Source organism: Nymphalis io, chromosome 9 (genome assembly GCF_905147045.1).
Source record: "Nymphalis io chromosome 9, ilAglIoxx1.1, whole genome shotgun sequence".
Taxonomy (NCBI): domain Eukaryota; kingdom Metazoa; phylum Arthropoda; class Insecta; order Lepidoptera; family Nymphalidae; genus Nymphalis; species Nymphalis io.
Genome location: NC_065896.1, coordinates 3,097,844 through 3,119,675, shown reverse-complemented (window position 1 = coordinate 3,119,675; position 21,832 = coordinate 3,097,844). Strand labels below are relative to the sequence as shown.

Genomic DNA, 21,832 nt, shown 5'->3' with positions numbered 1-21,832 from the left:
GGCTAGCTCGACGTCATCATCGCTGCGACATCCACACTCAAAAGAGGAGCTTGGCTCTCTGGACGGAGCGACATCAAACCACAACTCGCCGTTTGCTTCAAGACAAGCTCAATAACATCTTGAATAAATTAATTTTATATGAATCCATATTGTCGGCACGCTTCGCAGTACGTTTTACATTGCATTGCTTCGTCTGTATTAACAGCAGCGGTAATAGCAGCCGCCGTAACAAGGCGAGCAGCAGGAAGAGTAACACGGCCCGCAGCACGAGTAGTAGCAAGGATTGCAGCCTGGATAGCAAGGCATTTTGGTTTTATTTCAATATTACAACGTAATGAAAACTTATTTTTGTTTCACTTTGTTTTGTGTTTGTGATTTTTGATAATTTGGTTGTTGAAAGCTTGGAGTTTTAGTTTTGAATGACTCTTGGTGTTCATCGATCCATCAAGAAGCATTCTAGAATGCATTATTTTTAAATTTTTTAAATATTTTATTTAAAAAAAAAAAAAAACAAGCAGTTTCTATATGCAGCATGTCTTTAAAAAACCTTTTTTTATTGCAATAAAATAACGTAAAATTAATACACTAATTACTATAATAATAGTGGTAATTAATTAATAAGAACATCTTATTTTTATTATAGAATATAAGATACATTGTTTTCAATTCCAATGTATTACATTTCATTTTTGGTACATTACAAAATGAGACAACCGTTTGGAGCTGCTATCAAGCTATATACTTTTTAATTATTTTTTGTATGGAATTATATTAGTTTTATTTAACAAATACGAAAAATAGGAAAAACGACACGGCACGCACTAACGGCATAGTTAGACGAATATCATTATTACGATAATAAACCAAACAAAAAAGCAAGGAAATGTCAAAAAACGAGATTTTTTTTTCAGTATTAAGTACTAACTTTACGTACTTGAATACTTTAGTAATCCAGCTGTTTTTTTTTATTGACTATATAAAATATATTTATAATTTCACGTTGTTAGTGCCTCACGGTTTGATGAGCAAAACTTAAGGTATTGTCTTAAAACTTTTTGCTTTATTATTAGAGGAGCTATTATGTTTGAGGAAGAATATATAATTTAAAAAAAAACCTACACGGGTTAGAAGGTGGATAAATAACAAAGATATTTCTGAACGCTCCGTTTTACGTGCGAACCAACCAATGCCATAAGAACCCACGATATACAATCAGTTTAAAGGATGAACCTAAAAAACTGTGATGAATTATTGCCATGGATCGCAAGCTCCACTCATAAATACGTTTATGAGAGGATCCTTTCCAGCTAAGATAAAGCTTGAAAAGTAACTACTTATTTGGCTAGAAAACATACCTTTCGAAGCCTAAGTCACTGTTATCGTATTTCAAAATCATAATTTTTTTTCTCGGACGTGATTCCCATACTACACATCGACTCGATCCAGGGCAGCGTTTAAATAAATCCAGCGAGGCTCACGACTTCTAAGGCTCATCGCATACGGATGGCGGGAGGGAAGCGGTCACGGGTTTAAAAAATAACGATTGTTTTATTCAACGCTCTCCAATCTTTAATGCGCGCTATATGCTTAAAAATATATACTAAGATTTTTCTCCACATATTAATGTATCCTGAATAACTATTAATTATGTATCTTAGCACACTTATAGTAAAATATTAATGAAATAAAAAATTGTCTTCCTTTTCATTGATTTTTGGTCTTATAATTAAAAAAGAATAAGCATATACATTGTTTTTTATTTATTTTATAAACATCAAAAAATATACTACAAAAATATAACATTATGAAACTCGTTTGCGTTTATTTTTCGATGGTTCCTCATCACTGTTATTACATTCATCACCGCTGTTGCTACGTTCTTCATCACTTGCCAATGGTGACAGAATTTCTGTAGCCGCGTCGTTGATATGTTCTTGAACAAGAAATTTGGAATATTCATCTACTTAATACCTAAGCATTCGCATAAAGGGGATAATGGGAGGAGTAAGACCGTGGAAACGTGTTTACGGTGCGGCACCGGCCACCGTGTACGATGCACGCGTTAGTCTATGCTTTGTTGTTGCTTAGTTCGCACGTGTTAATAAAAATGGCTGACAATTCAGATGTCGATTTTTTAATTTCACAAGTGGAAGCACAACCCGTTCTCTGGGATAAGACAAACGAGGATTATAAAGATACGGTGCACCGCGCCGGGAGACGATTTTACCCGCACGAAGTCGAAACGGGAGTCATATATATATATATAGTTTTAACTGCCTCGTTGGTCTAGTGGCTTGATATAAGGCCGCAGACCCGGAGGGCCTGGGTTCAATTCCCAGGTCCAGCCAATAAAAAGTTATTGGGTTTTTCTGTCAGAAAATTCTCAGTAGCAGCCCGGAGTCTGGAAGTTGGAAGTGTGTACACTCCCGTGCCTCGGAAAGCACGTAAAGCCGTTGGTCCTGCGCCTGAACTCTTTCCGGTCGTGTCGGATTGCCGTCCCATCGGATTATGAGAGCAAGGGAATAAAGAGTGATTACATTACATTACAAGACAACAAAACAATAGAATACAAAGCTGTAAAAAAAGCAAAGAAACTTTATTTTCTACTAGTTTTCGTCCGTGACTTCACCCGCTTGCTAGCCCATTCGAAAAATTCAGCAAAATCGGTTGAGTGTTTTAACCGTGAAAGCGTAACAGACAAACAGACTTTCACTTTTTCAATATTAGTATTAGCGGCTGATTTCCATTATATTAAAGCAGTTTTGCTTATAAATATTTGTACCTTCTCCTCAAAAAGAGGAGAGGATGCCTTTAGCCCAGCAGTGGGATATTCACAGGCTGTTACGGTAAGTATTTATCGCAGTCTGGTCATATTTGTATAATTATATCCAACAGAGTATAGTGCAAAATCATATCTTCAAATTACCATCCACTTCCTTCTCGTTCGTTTGGTCGCCTGTATTGATAACACCTTGCAGTAACGGCGCTTTGATTTTGAAATCTCTCGCCGTCCCCAACGATAAATATTGTTGAAAGTTCAACTGCAAAATTAAATTATTTAAAGTGAATATGAACCACATTATCTTAAAATATATGTAAATGAAAAAAAAAATAGTAAAGCGATAATACTATATTTACATTTAAAAAAAAAACTTTTTAAGGTTAAATAAATGCAAGATAAATTTTGTTTCCATGTAATTATCATTGTAATAATTAAAAAACGGTCGTGGCGCTCGATGAAATATATGTCGCAGAATCAAAGATAAGACGCCATAATTTAAGTACAACGCCGTCTATAAGCGGTTCTAGGAAGCATCAAGTAGTACGCTTGAGTGAAGTCGATACAGGAATTCAGAGTGCCCACTCGACATTTAATGAATAATTAGTTGTTAATGGTTTGACATCGGACACTTGAGGTTTGCTGAACGCTCTCGAGAGGACTTGGGAAAGGGACTCCGGGGCGAACGGTCGTCTTCTTGTATCGAACTTGCTGCGTTTCCAACCACTTTAGTCGGCGTGGTTAATTGTTATTTTGTGATTATCGATTGAAGCGAACAAATAAACAACAGACTGAACTTTTACTTTGCGCCTGCAACATGTCTGATAACGGCTCCGACAACGTGCTCCGTTAACTGACAATTGCCCCACGTGATCAATACCACCTCGTTATATATATAACACAGCATTTGCACATTCGCGCGAATGGTGAGACGAACTAGTGCGTGTGTATGAACGCTCACAAGTGTCAGCGTAACGTCCTTGATGTTTCGTCGAAGAATTAGTCGAATGTTGAGACGAATCACGAGCACGCTTATGTACGAGAAAATATAAGAGGTAAAGGAAAATATCTTGAGGAACAATTTCGAGTCGGTTTCTAAGTCACGTAGTAACTCCACTACGGTAGTAGGGTGAAAACCAGAATCTGTATAGATACCGCTGTCGGTACAGCAAAATGAAGTTACAATTTAAAAAAAGAAAATCATACGTTACATATATTTTTAACAAATACATAAAATATAAATGAGTGTTATTCATTTAATAAATCCGCATCAACTGCTGAACAAAGGCCTTACTTCATCATGTGGCTCTAATGCGAGATGGTGGATACCTACCAAAATTTCAGTGAAATTCGACATAGGTCAGTTTATGGACGACGTTTTAAAGAAAATTAAGACAAACATTTTTTTAATAATGTTTTCGTAATATTAATCTTATCTTCGTAAGTCGAGATGGCCCAGTGGTAAGAACGCGTGAATCTTAACCGATGATCGTGGGTTCAAACAAGTGGCAAGCGCCTCTGAATTTTCATGTGCTTAATTTCTGTTATAATTCATCTCGTGCTTTTCGGTGAAGGAAAACATCGTGAGGAAACCTGCATGTGTCTAATTTCATCGAAATTCTGCCACATGTGTATTCCACCAACCCGCATTGGAGCAGCTCTGGTGGAATAAGCTCCAAACCTTCTCCTGAAAAAGGGAGAAGAGGCCTTAGCCCAGCAGTGGGACATTTAGAGGCTGTTACTGTACGTACATTAGCCTTCGTTCCGAGGAGAATGACGTGTTTGCTGAACTGTTCCGCCTCGAGCACGAGTCGCGGTATCAGCTTGGTGTCCCTCAACACTTTGCTAGCCTTCTGCTGCTGCTGCGACGATTCCAAGTATGTTATAAGGCCGTCCGTGACTGCAGACAGCTTCTTGCCAGAGAACTTAAGCAGTCTTTCTAGTCTGCAAAATCAAAATAAGTCAGAGTTATTACTTTGTTTTAGTAATACAACCAACCAAAAATAGAGCCAGAAAGAATGACTTCGACACAATGAAAATATATACATACATCATACTACTGTCGAATGTTTTTTCTTATACAATAAGTAGGCGAACGAGCATGGTCCACCCGATGGTAAGTGGTCACCAACGCCCATAGACATTGGCATTGTAGAAATGTTAACCATCGCTTACATCGCCAACGCGCTATTACGCCTATACGCCCGTTTCAATCAAATCAAAAATGTATTAATATATTTTTAACCACTCGGAAAAAGCCTCCTAATAAGTATGTCTATCATGGCAAATTTAAGCAACTTTTTAAAGTGAAAATTTTGTATTCAATATTTCAAGGTTTCAATTTCATATTGACTCAAAAATGTTTAATTAATCCCGTCGCGTATTTTGAGATGGAATAATTTATTTTATGGTAAATGCATCGTAATGCATACCTGAGGGTTTGCACCATGGCTGGGTCTAGCTGCTTGATGAAAGTCGCCAGCAACGAATACAGGCGCATGCAAATGTTCAAGACTTTGTCGCTCCCGCCGCCGATGCAACACCGTAACTTGGCCGTCTCGGACGTCCACGTCGTCAGCTGACACAGTTGGATTACAATGGACTTGTACAACTCTTGGACTTCTAAACAAAGAAGAAACGGCCATACATACAACATACATACATGATAATATACAAAGACATTCATTTACTATTACTATTATTCTATTTCATCTAAATATATAAAACGCGAACATAGAAATTTATTTTCAGTTTTTAATTCAAAATGGCGGATGCTTATATAATTCATAAAATGAACCATAAAAGGTTTTATGTTTTAAAAACGTCTGAATTTAGGATTCTGTGTTAAATATATATGTATGGAGGAATTATTCCTTATTATGGGATAATAACAATAATATCATCATATTATCTAAATTGTGAAGAACGAATCGAATATATTGATGAATGGAGCATTTATACCTTATGTTCCAAATAGCGTCTCCTCTTTATTGACATTATAATATACATGTCAGAGATAATAAATTTAAGCGGGTGTACGACGTCACTTATTAGAATAGCAACACCACACAACGTGATGTATGACATGCAGGTTGGTCGGTTGTCAGACGTCAAGTGTGAAAAATATAAGACGGTTGCCTATATTATTGCGTAGCCGACAGATGGAAATAAAAAATATAATGGTGTATTTGTCAGCAGCGCGTGTGATCGTTTGTCTAGCGACCGCCTTGGTCTCTTGGTCTCTTGCTATCAGGACAGCGCCAGCGCCGGACGTGCGCACTGACTGGTTTAATAAAATCTACATATTGGACGACAATGGCGGCCATTAAAATGGCAATCCATTTGAATCCGCGACATACATATATACACATAAATTTGTAACGTCACATCATACAAGTTAAAATGGATATATTCTCACCGCGGTCTATCCGCTGCTGGTGCGAGTGAACGGCGATGCTCAGTGCGGCCGTGAGGTCTCTCGCCCTGCTAAGCAAGTGCTCAGTGCTTTTAAACCGATTGCTCAGGTGAGCGCACACTTGGCCCAAAACCATATGACCGGAGCGGGAGTCTATCGTTGGGAAACTGCTCGTTTCTTGGTCAGCTGAACTGTCTTCTTCCTGTTATACCAACAGTAATAAATTTAATTTAGTTCGCTGACGTCATCAGAGTAGTGCTTCGAATACATCCATAAAACTTGCTTAATAAAATATTAGTCAAAAATGTTATGATTGTGTTATTTGAATGTAGCCATACGTTTAATGACTGCGTTCGGATAATAGCAGGAGAATAGATAAATAAACAGCTTGAGCGTAGGCCAGCCGAATTGTCTCACACTTGTAATCACAATAATATTTAATAATATATTTAAAAAGAGCGATATACTTTATAAAGTTTTATTGATTATTCGTGTATAATTATAATTCGTGATATTGAACTGCATTAAATGTGAACAAGAATATAATATCAAAAATATACGAAAATGCACAAAATCTCTTTCCAACAGTAAAAAAAATGAGTACGAGTACATTCGAATCGATCCTGAAATTTCTGTATAAAAACCCTACGTGAATAAAAAACAACAAATTTTATTAAAATAAAAATCGTATTCGAAGTAGAAGGATTTTGATTTAAAAAATGGACGTGACGGAGGCCCCGGAGAGTACTACTGCGACTCACGTCGATGAGGCCGAGCTCGGCGGAGAGCTTGCGCAGCACGTCGCCCAGCAGCGCGCCCTCCCCCTGCGCGCCCAGCAGCGCGCCCAGCGCGCCCAGGCACTCCGCCTGCTTGCTGCCGCGCACGAGCTCCTCCAGCCTCAGCGTCGCCTGGAAAGTATGCCGATTCAACATCTCGACTTGGCTCCTAGGAACTCCCTCTGGCGGAAATATTAGTATGCTTCCGAACGGCATTGGTTTCACCAAACTTAAATAAAACCTGTACATTGTACATATATTACCACAATATATACATATATATTAACATATACACTTCTAAAATAACATTTAATGCTAGTACATAATTTACTATAAATAGTTACTCAATAGTTACTCTCAGGTACACATTTACAATAGATGTATATATACTTTACTTAGTGACCAATATATAATGGTCTCTAGCTTACACGAGGAACTGCCAAAGCATTTTGATAACCATATAAAATACATAATAATTAACTTTTATATATATGTAGTAATATTTGTAAAATACGCAGAACTACCGCTCCACTCAGCTTAAAATTATTGCAATAGGAAATTTACTTGGGTATATTTTTACACTTACCCCAATTAGCTGACTGCAAGGTACGACTGGTATCTCCAGCAGTAAGATAGCGATCTGAATCAGAGTCGTAAGTATCTTCTTTCTGACCATATCAAGATCATCTTCAGCCGCCTCTGTTTCTATGTGTGTCACTGCTGAATGTACTTTTTCTAGAATTTCCGCTATGCAAGCTGTGGCTGGTTTGTCGTTGTCAACTGAAAGAATGCCAATAAAAAGTCGTTATGATGATTCCATATTTGTTCCAAAATTACAACAAAAGTAAGAGCGAGTGCGGGATATACCAATGGTGGGTTTTAATTCCTTATATGACTGATATGGCCATATCACAAGCCATATATGCCATATTTGAGTAGATGATACCTACACACCACATAAGTCTACCATCAAACCGCAATACTTATTGTTTTGTACCGTCCATCTTTTTTCAAGGTCGGTGGCGCATTGAAGATGTAAAGGTGAATAAATTTTTTACAATGCCTATGTATAGAGGTAGTCGTTACCACCTACCATCAGGTTACCCTTTTGCTAGTTATGCTTCTTAATTTAAATTAAATATATATATATATATATATATATATATATATTTAATGTATATATGCACTTACTTATGCCAGACATGACGACATCTAACTTCAACGAGAAAGCCGGTGAGAGTAACAGGCTGAGACAAGTCTTATAGAGTTCAAGACAGGCCAGTGTAGCGTGGTCGTCGAAATCACACATATCTTGAAACCTGTAAAATATAAAACCAATCAAAATAGATCGATACGTTTCCGTTCTGAGGCCGATAAGAAAATGACCTTAAATTTTCTTAAGTTATATCATTATATTTGGTGTGGAAGAACTAAGGAGTATTATTTTCTAATAGCCATTACTATATTTACAACAGTTTTGAAGGAAATATTTGATGGATTTTGACGCAATTTGTTCGTTATGGTGGTAAAAATATGTTAGTACTTGCAAGTAAAGTATATCCAAGGCGTCTGTTACGATGGAGTCTTTCTATTTATTAACATTCAGTATCTATCACGATTACTTACGATGGATAGTTATAACATGTTATACGCATTTAAATTACTTTTAATACTTTTATTAATTCCATTTTTTTACATTAATCACTATTTACATAGAGAGTATTTCCACTATTGACTGCCTCGGTGGTCTAATGACTAAATGTACAGCCGTAGACCCGGACGTCCTGGGTTCGAATCCCACGTCAGGCCGCTAAAAAGTAACTAGGTTTTTCTGTCGAAAATTCGCAGCAGCAGCTCGGAGTCAGGAAGTCGGAAGTGTGTACACTCCCGTGCCTCGGAGAGCACGGCAAGCCCTGCGCCTGAGCTCTTCGTCGGGCACGTCGGAATGGCGTCCAATCGGATTATGAGAGTACACCTGTGGTTGCGCAGGCACTCGTGCTCCATGGCACGCGTTTCGTACCGGGCGAGCGCGCGCGCGTGCAGCAGCGCGGCGGCGCGGCGGGCGGGCGCGCGCGCGGCGCGGGGCGGCGCCGCGCCCAGCGCCGCCTGCGCGCCGCGCGCCGCCCACACGTGGAAGGCGCCGCGCGCGCGGGTGACGTTGCGCTGCTCCACCGACGACCAGGGCACGTGCTCGCTGCGACACGGGAGACGACACTGTTAATGACACTTTTTACTTTGTGCCATATGCATAGGTAGCCATTATTCCGATAGGCATGAGCGCAGCGGTTGCAGTTCCCCCTTAAAAAGGCCCGCCCTTAATAATCCAAGTCAATAGAAACGTTAAGAATTAAATCTGGTACTCACGCGTACAGAAGATCTAAAACTCGCAGGCACAGCTGCAAGTCCCACAGGCAGGGCAGGGGCTTGAAGGGTCCGGCCCTATCTTTGACCATGTTGGACACTTTTTTGGGTGATTTGCCCTTCTCCTTCTGTGACTTCTGTGACTTTTGGGTCTTTTGTGATTTCACCGTCTCTTTGGTTTCATTTAGCGATTTTGTCTTTTTACCTGTTTTCGGGGATCCCTGCAACAAATAGGAAGGAAATGCTAGTGTAGTGTCTGGTAGTTTATTAAAGTTAATTTTATTTAAATTTTAAACATGTTTCTTATTTATGTATACAAATCATTCATCTAACTCTTAAAACTACATATAAATTAAAATAACAGTTCAACATTATAATACTTACTACGTTCAACTGTTATTTGAATTGTATAAGTTCTTGCTTACTACCATACAAAAAAAACCTTTTTAACCACCATCTCTTTGTCTAACGAGTTAAGACTACTGACTCATGCTGACCCCAGCAAATGGGCGGTTGTACCGTAAATACATATTTTCTTTTAATACCTTAGTATTTTCTAAAAGCTGATTGTAAGCCTTATACAAATGATGCACGGAGTTGGCGTTAGAGTTCTCGGGGTTCCACTGCATAATGCGATGCGCTATGAGCGCTTCATAGCACTGCAATGTCTGCTGTACTTTAATATTTTTTGCTTTAGACTCTGGTGTGAGATCATTTAGGCTTGTGTCTTCCTAAAAACAAAAATAATTTTAATGTGGTTACTTTTTATTTACAATAGTTACACCGACTTACAAATGCTAAGCTAATAACTCATAATAGCACAAAGTGAACACCCAGACATTCGCACTTTGAAACATATTAAAAATCCCTTCCTATGCCAACGCGCCATCAACCTTGACCCTTGTATTTAAGCGAAATATCACTAAAACACACAAACAAAAAGTAAAACAAATTAACGTAACTTTGATTGGTTTAAAAAATAAAGTAAAAACCACAGACCAAATCTAGAAATATCAAATCGAATATTTAGAAAATGTATGGAAATAAAATAATTAATCACAAAATATGCACAAACCATTTGTATCGCAGCCGAGAGATCGCTATTGCACAGTTTTTCCATAATATCTGTCAGTTTGTTCCTAAGAAACGTGGAGCCATTTTGACTCTGACTACCAAGCACGTCTTCGGACTCATCTACCTCTACTTGTAAGAACTGCGCTATCACGTACAACAGCCGACCAATTGGCTCCTAGAATTATTAATCGTATGATATAGAAGACATACACAAATAAATTATTAAAACATTTAAATGTCACAATAACCTTAATCGGTTCTGCGCGTGATATCGCATAAATAAAAACAGATTTGATCTTTTTTTTTTAAGCACATATATACATTTATTTTTCCTAAGATGATGACGAGGTCCTCCTGACTGATATCGGCCACGGTGGCCAATCTCAAGCCACTTGGCAACTACGCAGAACATATTATTAGTATTTATAGTGTCCTGCACAGTTGGCTCGTTGCCCAAATGTGTGCGCATGAGCACAAGCGTACTTACAAGCGAAGTCTGACTGAAGGACTTCGAGATCAAATCACTTATTACTATCAAATTAAATTTCAAGCTACAACCAGTAAGTAAATTATAAAATAATTATACAATGTACCAAGTATATAAAACCCAACACGTTAGGATCCCGTGGCGCTCCTCGTTAAGACGGAAAGGGTACTGGTTTTTTAGTGAAATTCCGATGACACCGGCGAGCCTCACATACTCCCCACTACTCCCGTGGGGGAGTAATGCGTTTTTCCAGCGTGAAAAAAAAAGTATATAAAACACAACTTACTGTTAGTGTGGCACTCATGCTTGATAATTGTACACACTTGTCGAAGAGTAATATGGAAGTTTCATCGTCCTCATCAGGTAAATACTTGATCAAGTGCTCATAGAACAGTTCCAAGATCGACTCGTGTAGAGCTGGCTTATCTTTGGTACATTCGTACATATCTATAACAGAAATTTATAAAATTAAAGATTTATGTTACGATATTATACGTTTTATAATAACATAATGTTTAAAAAAAATATATAATGTTATTTTTTTAATTTTTGACACGATTGAATGTTCAATTAATCACTTTAACATATATTTTTCGTAAAAACAAACAATTAAATGACTTATACTCTTCTCTCTTTTATTGCATAAAATATATGTTTTTTATACATTTGTTTGTTTTCTATTAACTTTAATTTCGCGGATTGGCGGAGTATGAAATTTTGACTTTATGCACATTACTTCAAGATACTAATCGTAATACCTTTTGAGGTAAGGCATAAGTGCAGTAAAATAACTATCAGAAGTTTTTTTTAATACTTATATAAAACGATGATGATATATCCTCCTGACAAATTTGACAACGGCTGCCAATCTGAAGAGGGATTAGCCAACTACGCAGGACATATTATAGTTTACATTCGTGTGCTCAAACACAGGTGCCGTCTCGATTCCGTCACCTTCGCAATCCGATGGGACGGCAATCCGACACGACCCGAAAGAGTTCAGGCACAGGGCCAACGTGCTTCACGTGCTTTCCGCGGCAAGTACACACTTCCAACTTCCAGACTCCGCACTGTTACTGAGAATTTTCTGACAGAAAAACCCAATAACTTTTTTTATTGACCCGACCTGGGAATTGAACCCTGGACCTCCGGGTCTGCGGCCTTACATTGAACGCATTTGGTTTGAACTGCAACTGGTGGTAGGGCTTTATGCAAGCTCGTCTGGGTAGGTACCACCCACTCATCAGATATTCTACCGCAAAACAGCAATACTTGATATTGTTGTGTTCCGGTTTGAAGGGTGAGTGAGCCAGTGTAATTACAGGCACAAGGGACATAAAATCTTAGTTCCCAAGGTTGGTGGCGCATTGGATATGTAAGCGATGGTTGACATTTCTTACAATGCCAATGTCTAAGAGCGTTGGTGACCACTTACCATCAGGTGGCCCATATGCTCGTCCGCCTTCCTATTCTATAAAAAAAAAAAAAAAGAACGCAGGTGGCAGTTCACTAGACAATCGAGGCAGTCAATAAAAACGATATGGTGCAATTAATAAAAAAAACTTACCAGTGTATAATAATTGTTTAACGGCAGCATCTTGTACGAGACAACGACGTAGAATCGAGAGTACCTCCAAGCATATCGTTTCGTTGCGAACTCGAGACGTTATCCTGTTTGTAAAAGTAAGGTCTCCATGTACTATACACAAAATACGAAATAGCTTTGAGTGTTTTTAGTGAAATTACTTTGGGCGGAATTTAAGTAAAATTTGAAGGTCAATTTTCAAATTAAAATGCAACGATTCTATTTGATACGTTTGTTAAACAAACGAAGTTCCTTTTCGTGATAAACAGGTTACCGCTGTGTCTATGATGGGTAATCTAGCGCACAGCCAAGAGTTTCACATGTAAGTACAATACACATGTTAAGACTAGATTGAGTTTTTTTTTAAATATATAAGCTAGCGCTTGACTGTTATCACACCTGATGGAAAGTGATGATACAGTCTAAGATGGAGCGCGCTTGCCTAGAAGATGCCTATTCACTCTAGACTTGAAGGTACCCATATTGTAGTACCCACTGGTGGTAGGGCTTTGTGCAAGCTCGTCTGGGTAGGTACCACCCACTCATCAGATATTCTACCGCAAAACAGCAATACTTGATATTGTTGTGTTCCGGTTTGAAGGGTGAGTGAGCCGGTGTAATTACAGGCACAAGGGACATAAAATCTTAGTTCCCAAGGTTAGTGGCGCATTGGCTATAAGCGATGGTTGACATTTCTTACAATGCCAATGTCTAAGGGCGTTTGGTGACCACTTACCAACAGGTGGCCCATATGCTCGTCCACCTTCCTATTCTATAATAAAAAAAAAAGATAGTGGGGAAAAAATTATTGAGAAGAAATTTTCTCGGGACGAAGAAGTGGGAGAAACGGTAATAATTTAGGATTATTCTTTATTTGTTATATACCTTTCTCAACAAGTTTCGACAAACTATATCATTAGCTATAATAGGATATATGGCACTCTTTATTCCCTCACTTTTATTATCTGATAAGAGTGACAATCCGACACCACAGGTGTTCAGGTCGAGAGGTCAGGTGTACGACTAAAAGGACGTGCGGACAGACGCAAAAAAGTTAAAGAGTAACTGATGTCAATGAAAATTTCTTATCATAGAAACTCAATAACTTTTATTTACCCGACCCGGAATTCAAACCTAAAACTGCAACCGTATAAGCTAGCTATAACTAGACAGTACTGGCAGTATGAGGCAGTAAAATTTATGGCAGCTATTTCAATACTTACGCAGCGCCCTGACTCGTGGCGTGCATGTCCACAGTGAGCTGGGTGAGGTAGGAGTGCGAGCTGAACTGATCGCTCGTGCCGCTCTGACTCGATGAGAGTTCTCTTGATAACTTCATGTGTCTTAGCACGGTCAAGAAGCCGAAGAGGGCTAAGCAGCGGTAGCTGGAATCCCTGTTGTACAAAGTTTTATTGGAACATTATATTGCAATTTCATTATAGCTTATGTTAATAATTTAAATGCAAACCTTCTTAAAACGAGAGAGACATTTACGTGTAGATCCTTATTTGCTTATATGGAAAAGTATCAATATAAAAAAAAACTTAGCAATTTACAAACGTGTCAATATCATTTTTTAACTCAAATGGATCGTACATTTAGCTTTTAAATTTCCAAAACTCTCAAGACTAAGTGGTTTCGCCTTATATTTTCATAAGCGAACGCATAAATAAACAATCGTATAATTTAAGCAATAAGGTGCGTGCCCGCCCGCGCGCGTACCGGGAGTAGAGCCCCTTGCGGCACACCATGACGAGCGCGTCGCGCACGCGCGCGCTGTAGGCGAGCAGCGGCCGCACGGCGCCGTACACGCGCTCGCCGCCCGCGCCGCCCGCGCCGCAGCTCTCCAGCGCGCCCGCCAGCTGCGCGCTGCGCTCCACCGCCGCCGGCGTCAGCTTGCACAGCAGGTGCAGGCAGTCTGCCGGCCGTCGCGCTCGGTTATTATGGTTTATGGTTTAAGAATTTGTTTCTCAAAATAAAGAGTACAATTCACTTTAAATATTTGAGAAAACAAGTTTAACATACTTAAATATTATATAAACAACATATATATGTATATATATGTTGTTTATATATGACGAGCTGGTTGGCGCAGTTGGTAGATACTTGCCTTTCACGCCGAAGGTTGTGGGTTCGATTCCCACCCAGGACAGACATTTGTGTGCATGAACATGTCTGTTTGTCCTGAGTCTGGGTGTAATTATCTATATAAGTATGTATTTACAAAAGAAAAGTAGTATATGTAGTATATCAGTTGTCTGGTTTCCATAGCACAAGCTTTGTATAAGCTTAATTTGGGATCAGATGGCCGTGTGTGAAAAATGTCCCAGGATATTATTATTATTATTATTATTATTATTATTATTATATATTGCAGACTAATCGCGGTGTCGAGACGCATTCCGTGACCCAGTGTCAATTACACTGGGTCGCCGAGCAGGTGCCGGGTTTGCCTTTCTATTTATCTGTTTGTATGTCCACGCAAATCTCTAAACTATGGAGCGAGCTTTCTTGCAGTTTTCACAGGTTGATAAAACTCAGCTTGAAGCAAAATTTACGTTTTGTTTCATTGAATTCGGATGACAGTGAACTAGGTAATAATTATTTATTTAAAGATAATTTTTAAATTCGCACTTGTGCATATAAGCCGTTTGCATAACTGTAACTGGACATTGAAAAAAATCTATCAAATAATGCACACAAAAGTGAACATTATCAGCAGGCCTGCTGTTAAACCTAGAGGTTTGCCTGTTTGGCTTTTTAGATGTTTTTGTTTTACTAGCGAGCTAATATAGAATTTTATTTCTTTTATCACCTATTCAATTGTAAATTTATTAACTTAATAAAAATACAAATATATCTTTTACCTGAAATAAAATAAAATAATATCAAATTGCTTCACCTGTATACTGATGTTGGGAGTAGTCTCCAAATATTTTATCCGCGAGCTGACTGAGTATGTGCCCAGCGGTCTCGGGCTGAGCCTTACAAAGCCGCACCAATATCAGCTTCCCGTGTGACCAACACGCTTGGGCCGTTGGCTTTAAGCGGGATACGGAGAGCAAGCTGAAGGCTAGGTTGATGAGACCCACCACCGTTAATTGTCTGTGATTAGCACTGGAATAATTGATTACATTGCTTTAGGTTTATTTCAAATAGATAGACAAATTGGCAAATGGACCAACTAATGGTAAGTGGTCCCCACTACACATTGGCATTGACACTGTAAGAAATTTTAACCTAAAGATGTTATGTCTTGTGCCTATAGGAACACTGGGTCACTCACCATTCAAACCGGAACACAACAAGACAAAGTATTGCTGTTTAGCAGTAGAATACGTGTTGTGCGGGTGGTACTTTTTTTTTTATAGAATAGAAAGGCGGACGAGCATATGGGCCACCTGATGGTAAGTGGTCACCAACGCCCATAGACATTGGCTTTGAAAGAAATGTTAACCATCGCTTACATCACCAATGCGCCACCAACCTTGGGAACTAAGATGTTATGTCCCTTGTGTCTGTAATTACACAAAAGCCGAGATGGCCCAGTGGTTAGAACGCGTGAATCTTATCCGATGATCGTGGGTTCAAACCCGGGCAAGCACCACTGTATTTTCATGTGCTTAATTTGTGATTATAATTCATCTCGTGCTTAACGGTGAAGGAAAACATCGTGAGGAAACCTGCATGTGTCTAATTTCATTGAAATTCTGCCACATGTGTATTCTACCAACCCGCATTGGAGCAGCGTGGTGGAATAAGCTCCACAACCTTCTCCTCAAAAGGGAGAGGAGGCCTTAGCCCAGCAGTGGGACATTAACAGGCTGTTACTGTTACTGTACTGTTAGGTATTAAGAAATTTATTCTCAATAAAATATTATATAGTCGCTTAAGAATAAAGTTAAATGTTATAAAAAATAAGTATTTGTAAGGATTGAAGGCCACCCATCCAACACACGTTTTAGATAAACATAGTATTATTATAACATTGGTAGAACAATCTATATTATTATTATTCAAGCAAGCTTGGCTTTTTGATACCTAACACCTGTCTCACCCCCCAAATACCCCTCACACACACGCGGGCGAAAACTAATTAAATATAAAAAAAAAAAAAATTACCTTTCAGTAGTAAGAACTTTAAGCACGCTAACAATATCAACATCCGGCGGCAATACAGAGCGTACCCACGCAGACTCCTTGCTTCTTAGCTCGTCCAATATACGAAACTCTATTGCCGACTTTATTACCTTTACAATAAGAATCGTTTTAAAAATACATTATCTGAATCATATTACCTAATATAATATTAATTAATGCACATATTATTATAATGTCTAAAAATGTTATAACCTCTGTTTTTTATTATCACAAAATAATATTAAAATATTTATCTTTGTTATTTAAACATCTATTATACATATGAATAAATAGAGATAAGACTTGAAAATATAAGGTAGATTGTAAATGTATAAAAAACAGTAATTTATAAAGCCCTTTCCAAATACAAATATTTCTTTAACGGACTAGTTTTTCTATTAAAACATTACTACACTAAAAACAAATTAATTTAAATTAAATCATGCTTACATCCAAACATACTGATCTGAAATCCGCTCCCTTGTCCGAGACAGCTAAAGAAAGGTCGATGAGGAATGGTGTCCTTAACAGTTGGGTTTTTGGCCACTGTTTTATATGTTTGCGAATGAGTTCCGGTTCAGCCGCTCCCTGTGATATATGGTACAAACATGTAGACAAACATCTACTCATCTCTGCGGGGCTGTGTTGAACTAAAGAAAAAAAAAACTATATTTGAGTCCATTTTAATGTAAGTGTTTAAATCATATGCCTCAAATATTGTACCTAATATAATTTTTCATTGTATTTTTATTTATTTTAGTTCAAAACTAATATATTTCATAAACTGACGCCAGTAGTAGTAGATAGCTAGCTGTGATATACAATTTTTGTTATTACATACGTTCATTATATGTAAATTTAGAATATTCAATGGTGTTTAAATTAAACAAATTATACACAATTTATTTCTTTTCTCTCTACTTTTGTCCTGCATGATAGCAGAGAAGGTGGAGTCTTCTGATTATGATCTGACCTACACAAAGAACTAAATCATTTCAAGATGTTTACTATATATATATGAACAATCAAAGTTATTACATATTAAATGTTACTTATACTTAGGACTTTGTTGTGTAATTTGTAAATAAATAAATTAGATATTATAATAAATTATAAAGTAATTGCTATCACTTTACACAAGACTGTATTAATATGTATTTTGCTTTGAATTATTACATGTGTCCATGATTCTATATGAGATGGCCCGGTGGTAAGAACGCGTGAATCTTAAGCGATGATCGTGGGTTCAAACCAGAGCAAGCACCACTGAATTTTCATGTGCTTAATTCGTGATTATAAATTATCTCGTGCTTTACGTTGAAGGAAAACATCGTAAGGAAACCTGCATGTGTCCATTTTCACTGAAATTCTGCCACATGTGTATTCCACTAACCCACACTGGAGCAGCGTGGTGGAATAAGCTCCAAGCCTTCTCCTCAAAAATGGGAGAGGAGCCCTTTAGCCCAGCAGTGGGACATTCATAGGCTGTTACGGGTGATTCTATACAAGGTTAAAGTAAATATTGAATGATATTATTAATTACCTATGTCATCAACATCCATTGTGGTAGACTCTGAGTCTTGAGGCGGAGGCTCCAGCTTGCTGTAGAGTCTTACATTAAAGTAATGACTCAAGTGAGCAAGAACTACTTCTACATTATATAACTTACACAATCTAAAATAAAGTAAATTAATATAATATGTTATTTTACTAAACTGAAAAGTTTAACTTATATTATATATTATAAATTAAATATTTGCATACTTGTTATCCCAAAAAAAGGAAAAAGAAGCTAAGCAGCAGGTATAATACTGTTTATTTAGTACATAGAAAATTATGATATATGAACTTTATTAGTACATTTTACTTTCAAATTTAACACAGGAAAAAAACAATAACTGAATGTATGTGGTATCTGATGAAAAGTATGTAATTTCCTAACTAAGAAATACCTAACAACCATTTGTTGACAAAAATCTGTGCGTCAAATATCCTTATAACTGATACCTATTTGGTCTCTCTAACTGTGATTTATTATTGTTAATTATGTTTTGAATAAATTGTTTTGTATCGATACATGAAGTTAATATGAAATATATACTTGAGCAGTTGATGGACAAGGGGAGGCAGGGCATCAGGTGATATGTCCACCATATATGAACAGATCTTGTTTACAACTTGTCTGTGATCTGCGTGGAGCAGTTGAATGTCTCTGAAAAAAAAAAACAAATGTTAAAATATATTGCAGTTATCACAACATATCCAATTCAAACACAAAATTTATTTGATCAATATATTTACCAACTACCCCACCCCTATTAATGTAAAACAAAATAATGTATCATTAGTAATTATTACAAATATAACAAGCAAGAATGAAAGTGGACAATGGACTCCTGACAGTGTATAGTCACCCATGCCTAGATGTAGAAATAGAAACTATTTTTTACAGCCACTCAAGCGACATGTTTATTTTGTATTAACTATATTTATACTCTACCTGGGTACAAAATAAAAATTAGTACAAACAATGTACAAAGTTGCATGACTATAGGACTATAGGACCAATTGCCTATCGGAGACATTTCGGAGAATGTGCTCAGGAATTACACGAACTGATTCCTCCAGCCCCTTTTTACTATCGAACGGCCAGGCAAACGCGACCAAAGCGCCATTGGTACACAGTGGAAATTCCCCGCCTACGTACGAAGCACTTTGAGTCTACATTCATCATTCGCACTGCAAAACTTTGGAATGCTTTGCCTGAGTCCATATTTCCCGATAGGTACAATGTTGGTACAAAAAAAAAACCGAGATGGCTCTGTGGTAAGAACGCGTGAATCTTAACCGATGATCGTGAGTTCAAACTCGGGCAAGCACCACTGAATTTTCATGTGCTTAATTTGTGATTATAATTCATCTCGTGCTTTATGGTGAAGGAAAACATCGTGAGGAAACCTGCATGTGTCTAATTTCACTGAAGTTCTGCCACATGTGAATTCTACCAACCCGCATTGGGGCAGCGTGGTGGAATAAGCTCCAAACCTTCTCGTCAAAAAGAGGAGATGAAGCCTTTAGCCCAGCAGTGGGACATTCACAGGCTGTTACGGTACAATGTTGGTGTCTTCAAATCCAGAGTAAACAGGTTTCTTATAGGCAAGCGTGCTACATCTTAGACCATGTCGATGCTTAACATCAGGCAAGTCAACAGTCAAACGCTGGCCTATTATTAGTAAAAAAAAAAAAAATTGCCACACAACGTTATACATGAAATATAAATTATCATTTTTGTTTTTCTTTCTTCCACTAACGAGTGCAACCTATATGGTGACTTCATTGCTAATGCAGCAACTGTCATGTATCTATAGCCTATAATTACCCAAATATATTTTTTATAACATACTCACTTAAACATAGCCGTCAACTGTACCAACTGTTTCTCGGTCCATCGACATTGACACAATGTGTGGACACACTGCACTTTAAATTCAACTCCTGACAATTCAGAACCACAATGTTTTACATTGTCGTGTAATGATATAGCATTTAGGCATTCTGGTAATATGTCTCTCCAACTGCAATATACAAAATAAATTAATTATATAATTGAACTCAACATAGGTCCTTTTCTTACACTTATAAAAAAGTAATATATTTACAGATTATTTTTTGAGTATAGCCTGTTTCAATGGCAAGAATAGAGATAAACAAAACAATTTACAATTTCCATGGGATTTACTTATAGCTCGGCACTGTATTATGCTTTACAATACAATACAATTCTTGATGAATATAATTTACAACACAATTTTATTTCCATTCTTTTATTTACCACATTCATAATGTAATTTTTTGATTTTGAGGATGTTGTCAATTAAAATTCAACTTGTTTATTTATTCTCTACCATTGGAATAGGCTTTATGTCATCCATCTATCAATCTTTACCCCATTACTATGAATTTAGTACATTATATAATACAGTTATGTGCATAATTTTGAATATAGAGAAATGTTTTATTATAATCAATGAAAATCTGGTGATATTAAGTATGTAACAGTTTATATTAATCATTATCGTCCATTCATTGTTGGTGTTAATGCCTTAACATGCAACTTTATATTATGTTAATTATGTGCAAAATAAATCAAAACATATACATAGGATAATATTACATTGCTTATACCAAATATTACATAATAGATAGTTTTACACTGGGAAAGTGGCATATTTGTTTTATGCAGGTAAATGTACAATTAAAAATAAAGTACATAATGGCACTTACATCATATTAACATCACTATCATCTACTATTGATTGTACACTATCACTGCTCCACCTCACCAAGTGTTCTAACGGCAATCTTGGCAATTCTAAGCAGAGTCTACTTATCACATCACCACAGTGAGTGAGAGACGTTGATTCTTTTCTCATTGTTTGTAGTACAATATCAATTACCTAAAATTTTATGGTGTTATTATGAATGTTTTTATTCATTTAACCATCGTTGTTATTAATTTTCATCTATAATTGTAGATAAAATTACCTTAATTTTGATTTTGCATGTATTATCTGGTAAACCATTGAAGATACAATCCAACAAGTTAGCACCATCGTTGTGTTGTATTCTACGAGGAATTTCATCAAACACCTTATCAAAGGAAAAACAAAAATATCAATACAATAAGGATAAAAAATACAACACAAATAAATATTATCATCGTACTGCAAACTCAATTCTTAAGTGAAAACATGACTCAACCTGTTCAAGTTTCAATTTGCAGAATTTGTATAATTCTTCACGTTCACTGTTATTTTGTCCAAATTTTATTATTTTACTGAATATCGTTTTCGCATCCATTTTTTTACATAGAAGATAAAAAGCGCAATTAAATTTAAATGTAGTCTCGTTATCACTATAAAAGTAAAATGCCGCCAACTTTTTAAAACATTTATGTCATTTGTCAACAACTTCAACTTTAACACTACAGACATCACTCGTAAATCTTTCAATCTTTAGCAAATGACATTAGCATTGACATTTGACTACAGATAAAAAATATTTTATTTTTTCGATTATTTTTCGTAATGGAGCTAGACAAACCTCTTCGACAGTTCATATCACTATTAAAAATAAAACTAATTGAAAAAAAATAAGTTTTTAAAATTGTTTTAATAAAACCCTTTAAAAAATTCTGTCATCTAAGAATAAGGCA

At 37.0% G+C, this 21,832-nt stretch overlaps 1 protein-coding gene across 1 annotated transcript; it reads right to left on the bottom strand.

Moving 5' to 3' along the window:
- Positions 1-1,745: 1,745 nt before the first annotated feature.
- Positions 1,746-21,557, bottom strand: LOC126770755 (Fanconi anemia group I protein homolog). Its single transcript, XM_050490298.1, has 24 exons — positions 21,379-21,557; positions 21,163-21,267; positions 20,902-21,074; positions 20,025-20,192; positions 18,719-18,829; positions 18,161-18,291; positions 17,068-17,267; positions 16,600-16,727; positions 15,380-15,594; positions 14,200-14,395; positions 13,701-13,871; positions 12,460-12,563; positions 11,179-11,339; positions 10,407-10,580; positions 9,877-10,062; positions 9,335-9,552; positions 8,162-8,289; positions 7,557-7,750; positions 6,956-7,102; positions 6,198-6,396; positions 5,212-5,401; positions 4,531-4,723; positions 2,927-3,041; positions 1,746-1,933 (listed from the first exon to the last, which is right to left on the bottom strand). Exons 1-24 carry the CDS (start codon positions 21,475-21,477, stop codon positions 1,803-1,805), a joined length of 3,837 nt encoding a protein of 1,278 aa, XP_050346255.1. The 5' UTR covers positions 21,478-21,557; the 3' UTR covers positions 1,746-1,802.
- Positions 21,558-21,832: the final 275 nt, after the last annotated feature.

Excerpts from the sequence above, each read along its gene's own strand:
- LOC126770755 (XM_050490298.1), bottom strand. The coding sequence starts at position 21,477 with ATGGATGCGAAAACGATATTCAGTAAAATAATAAAATTTGGACAAAAT. Across the intron at positions 10,063-10,406 it reads TCTCGGCTGCGATACAAATG|GAAGACACAAGCCTAAATGA; the intron begins GTTTGTGCATAT and ends TTTTGTTTTTAG. Across the intron at positions 7,751-8,161 it reads TGTCGTCATGTCTGGCATAA|TTGACAACGACAAACCAGCC; the intron begins GTAAGTGCATAT and ends GCATTCTTTCAG.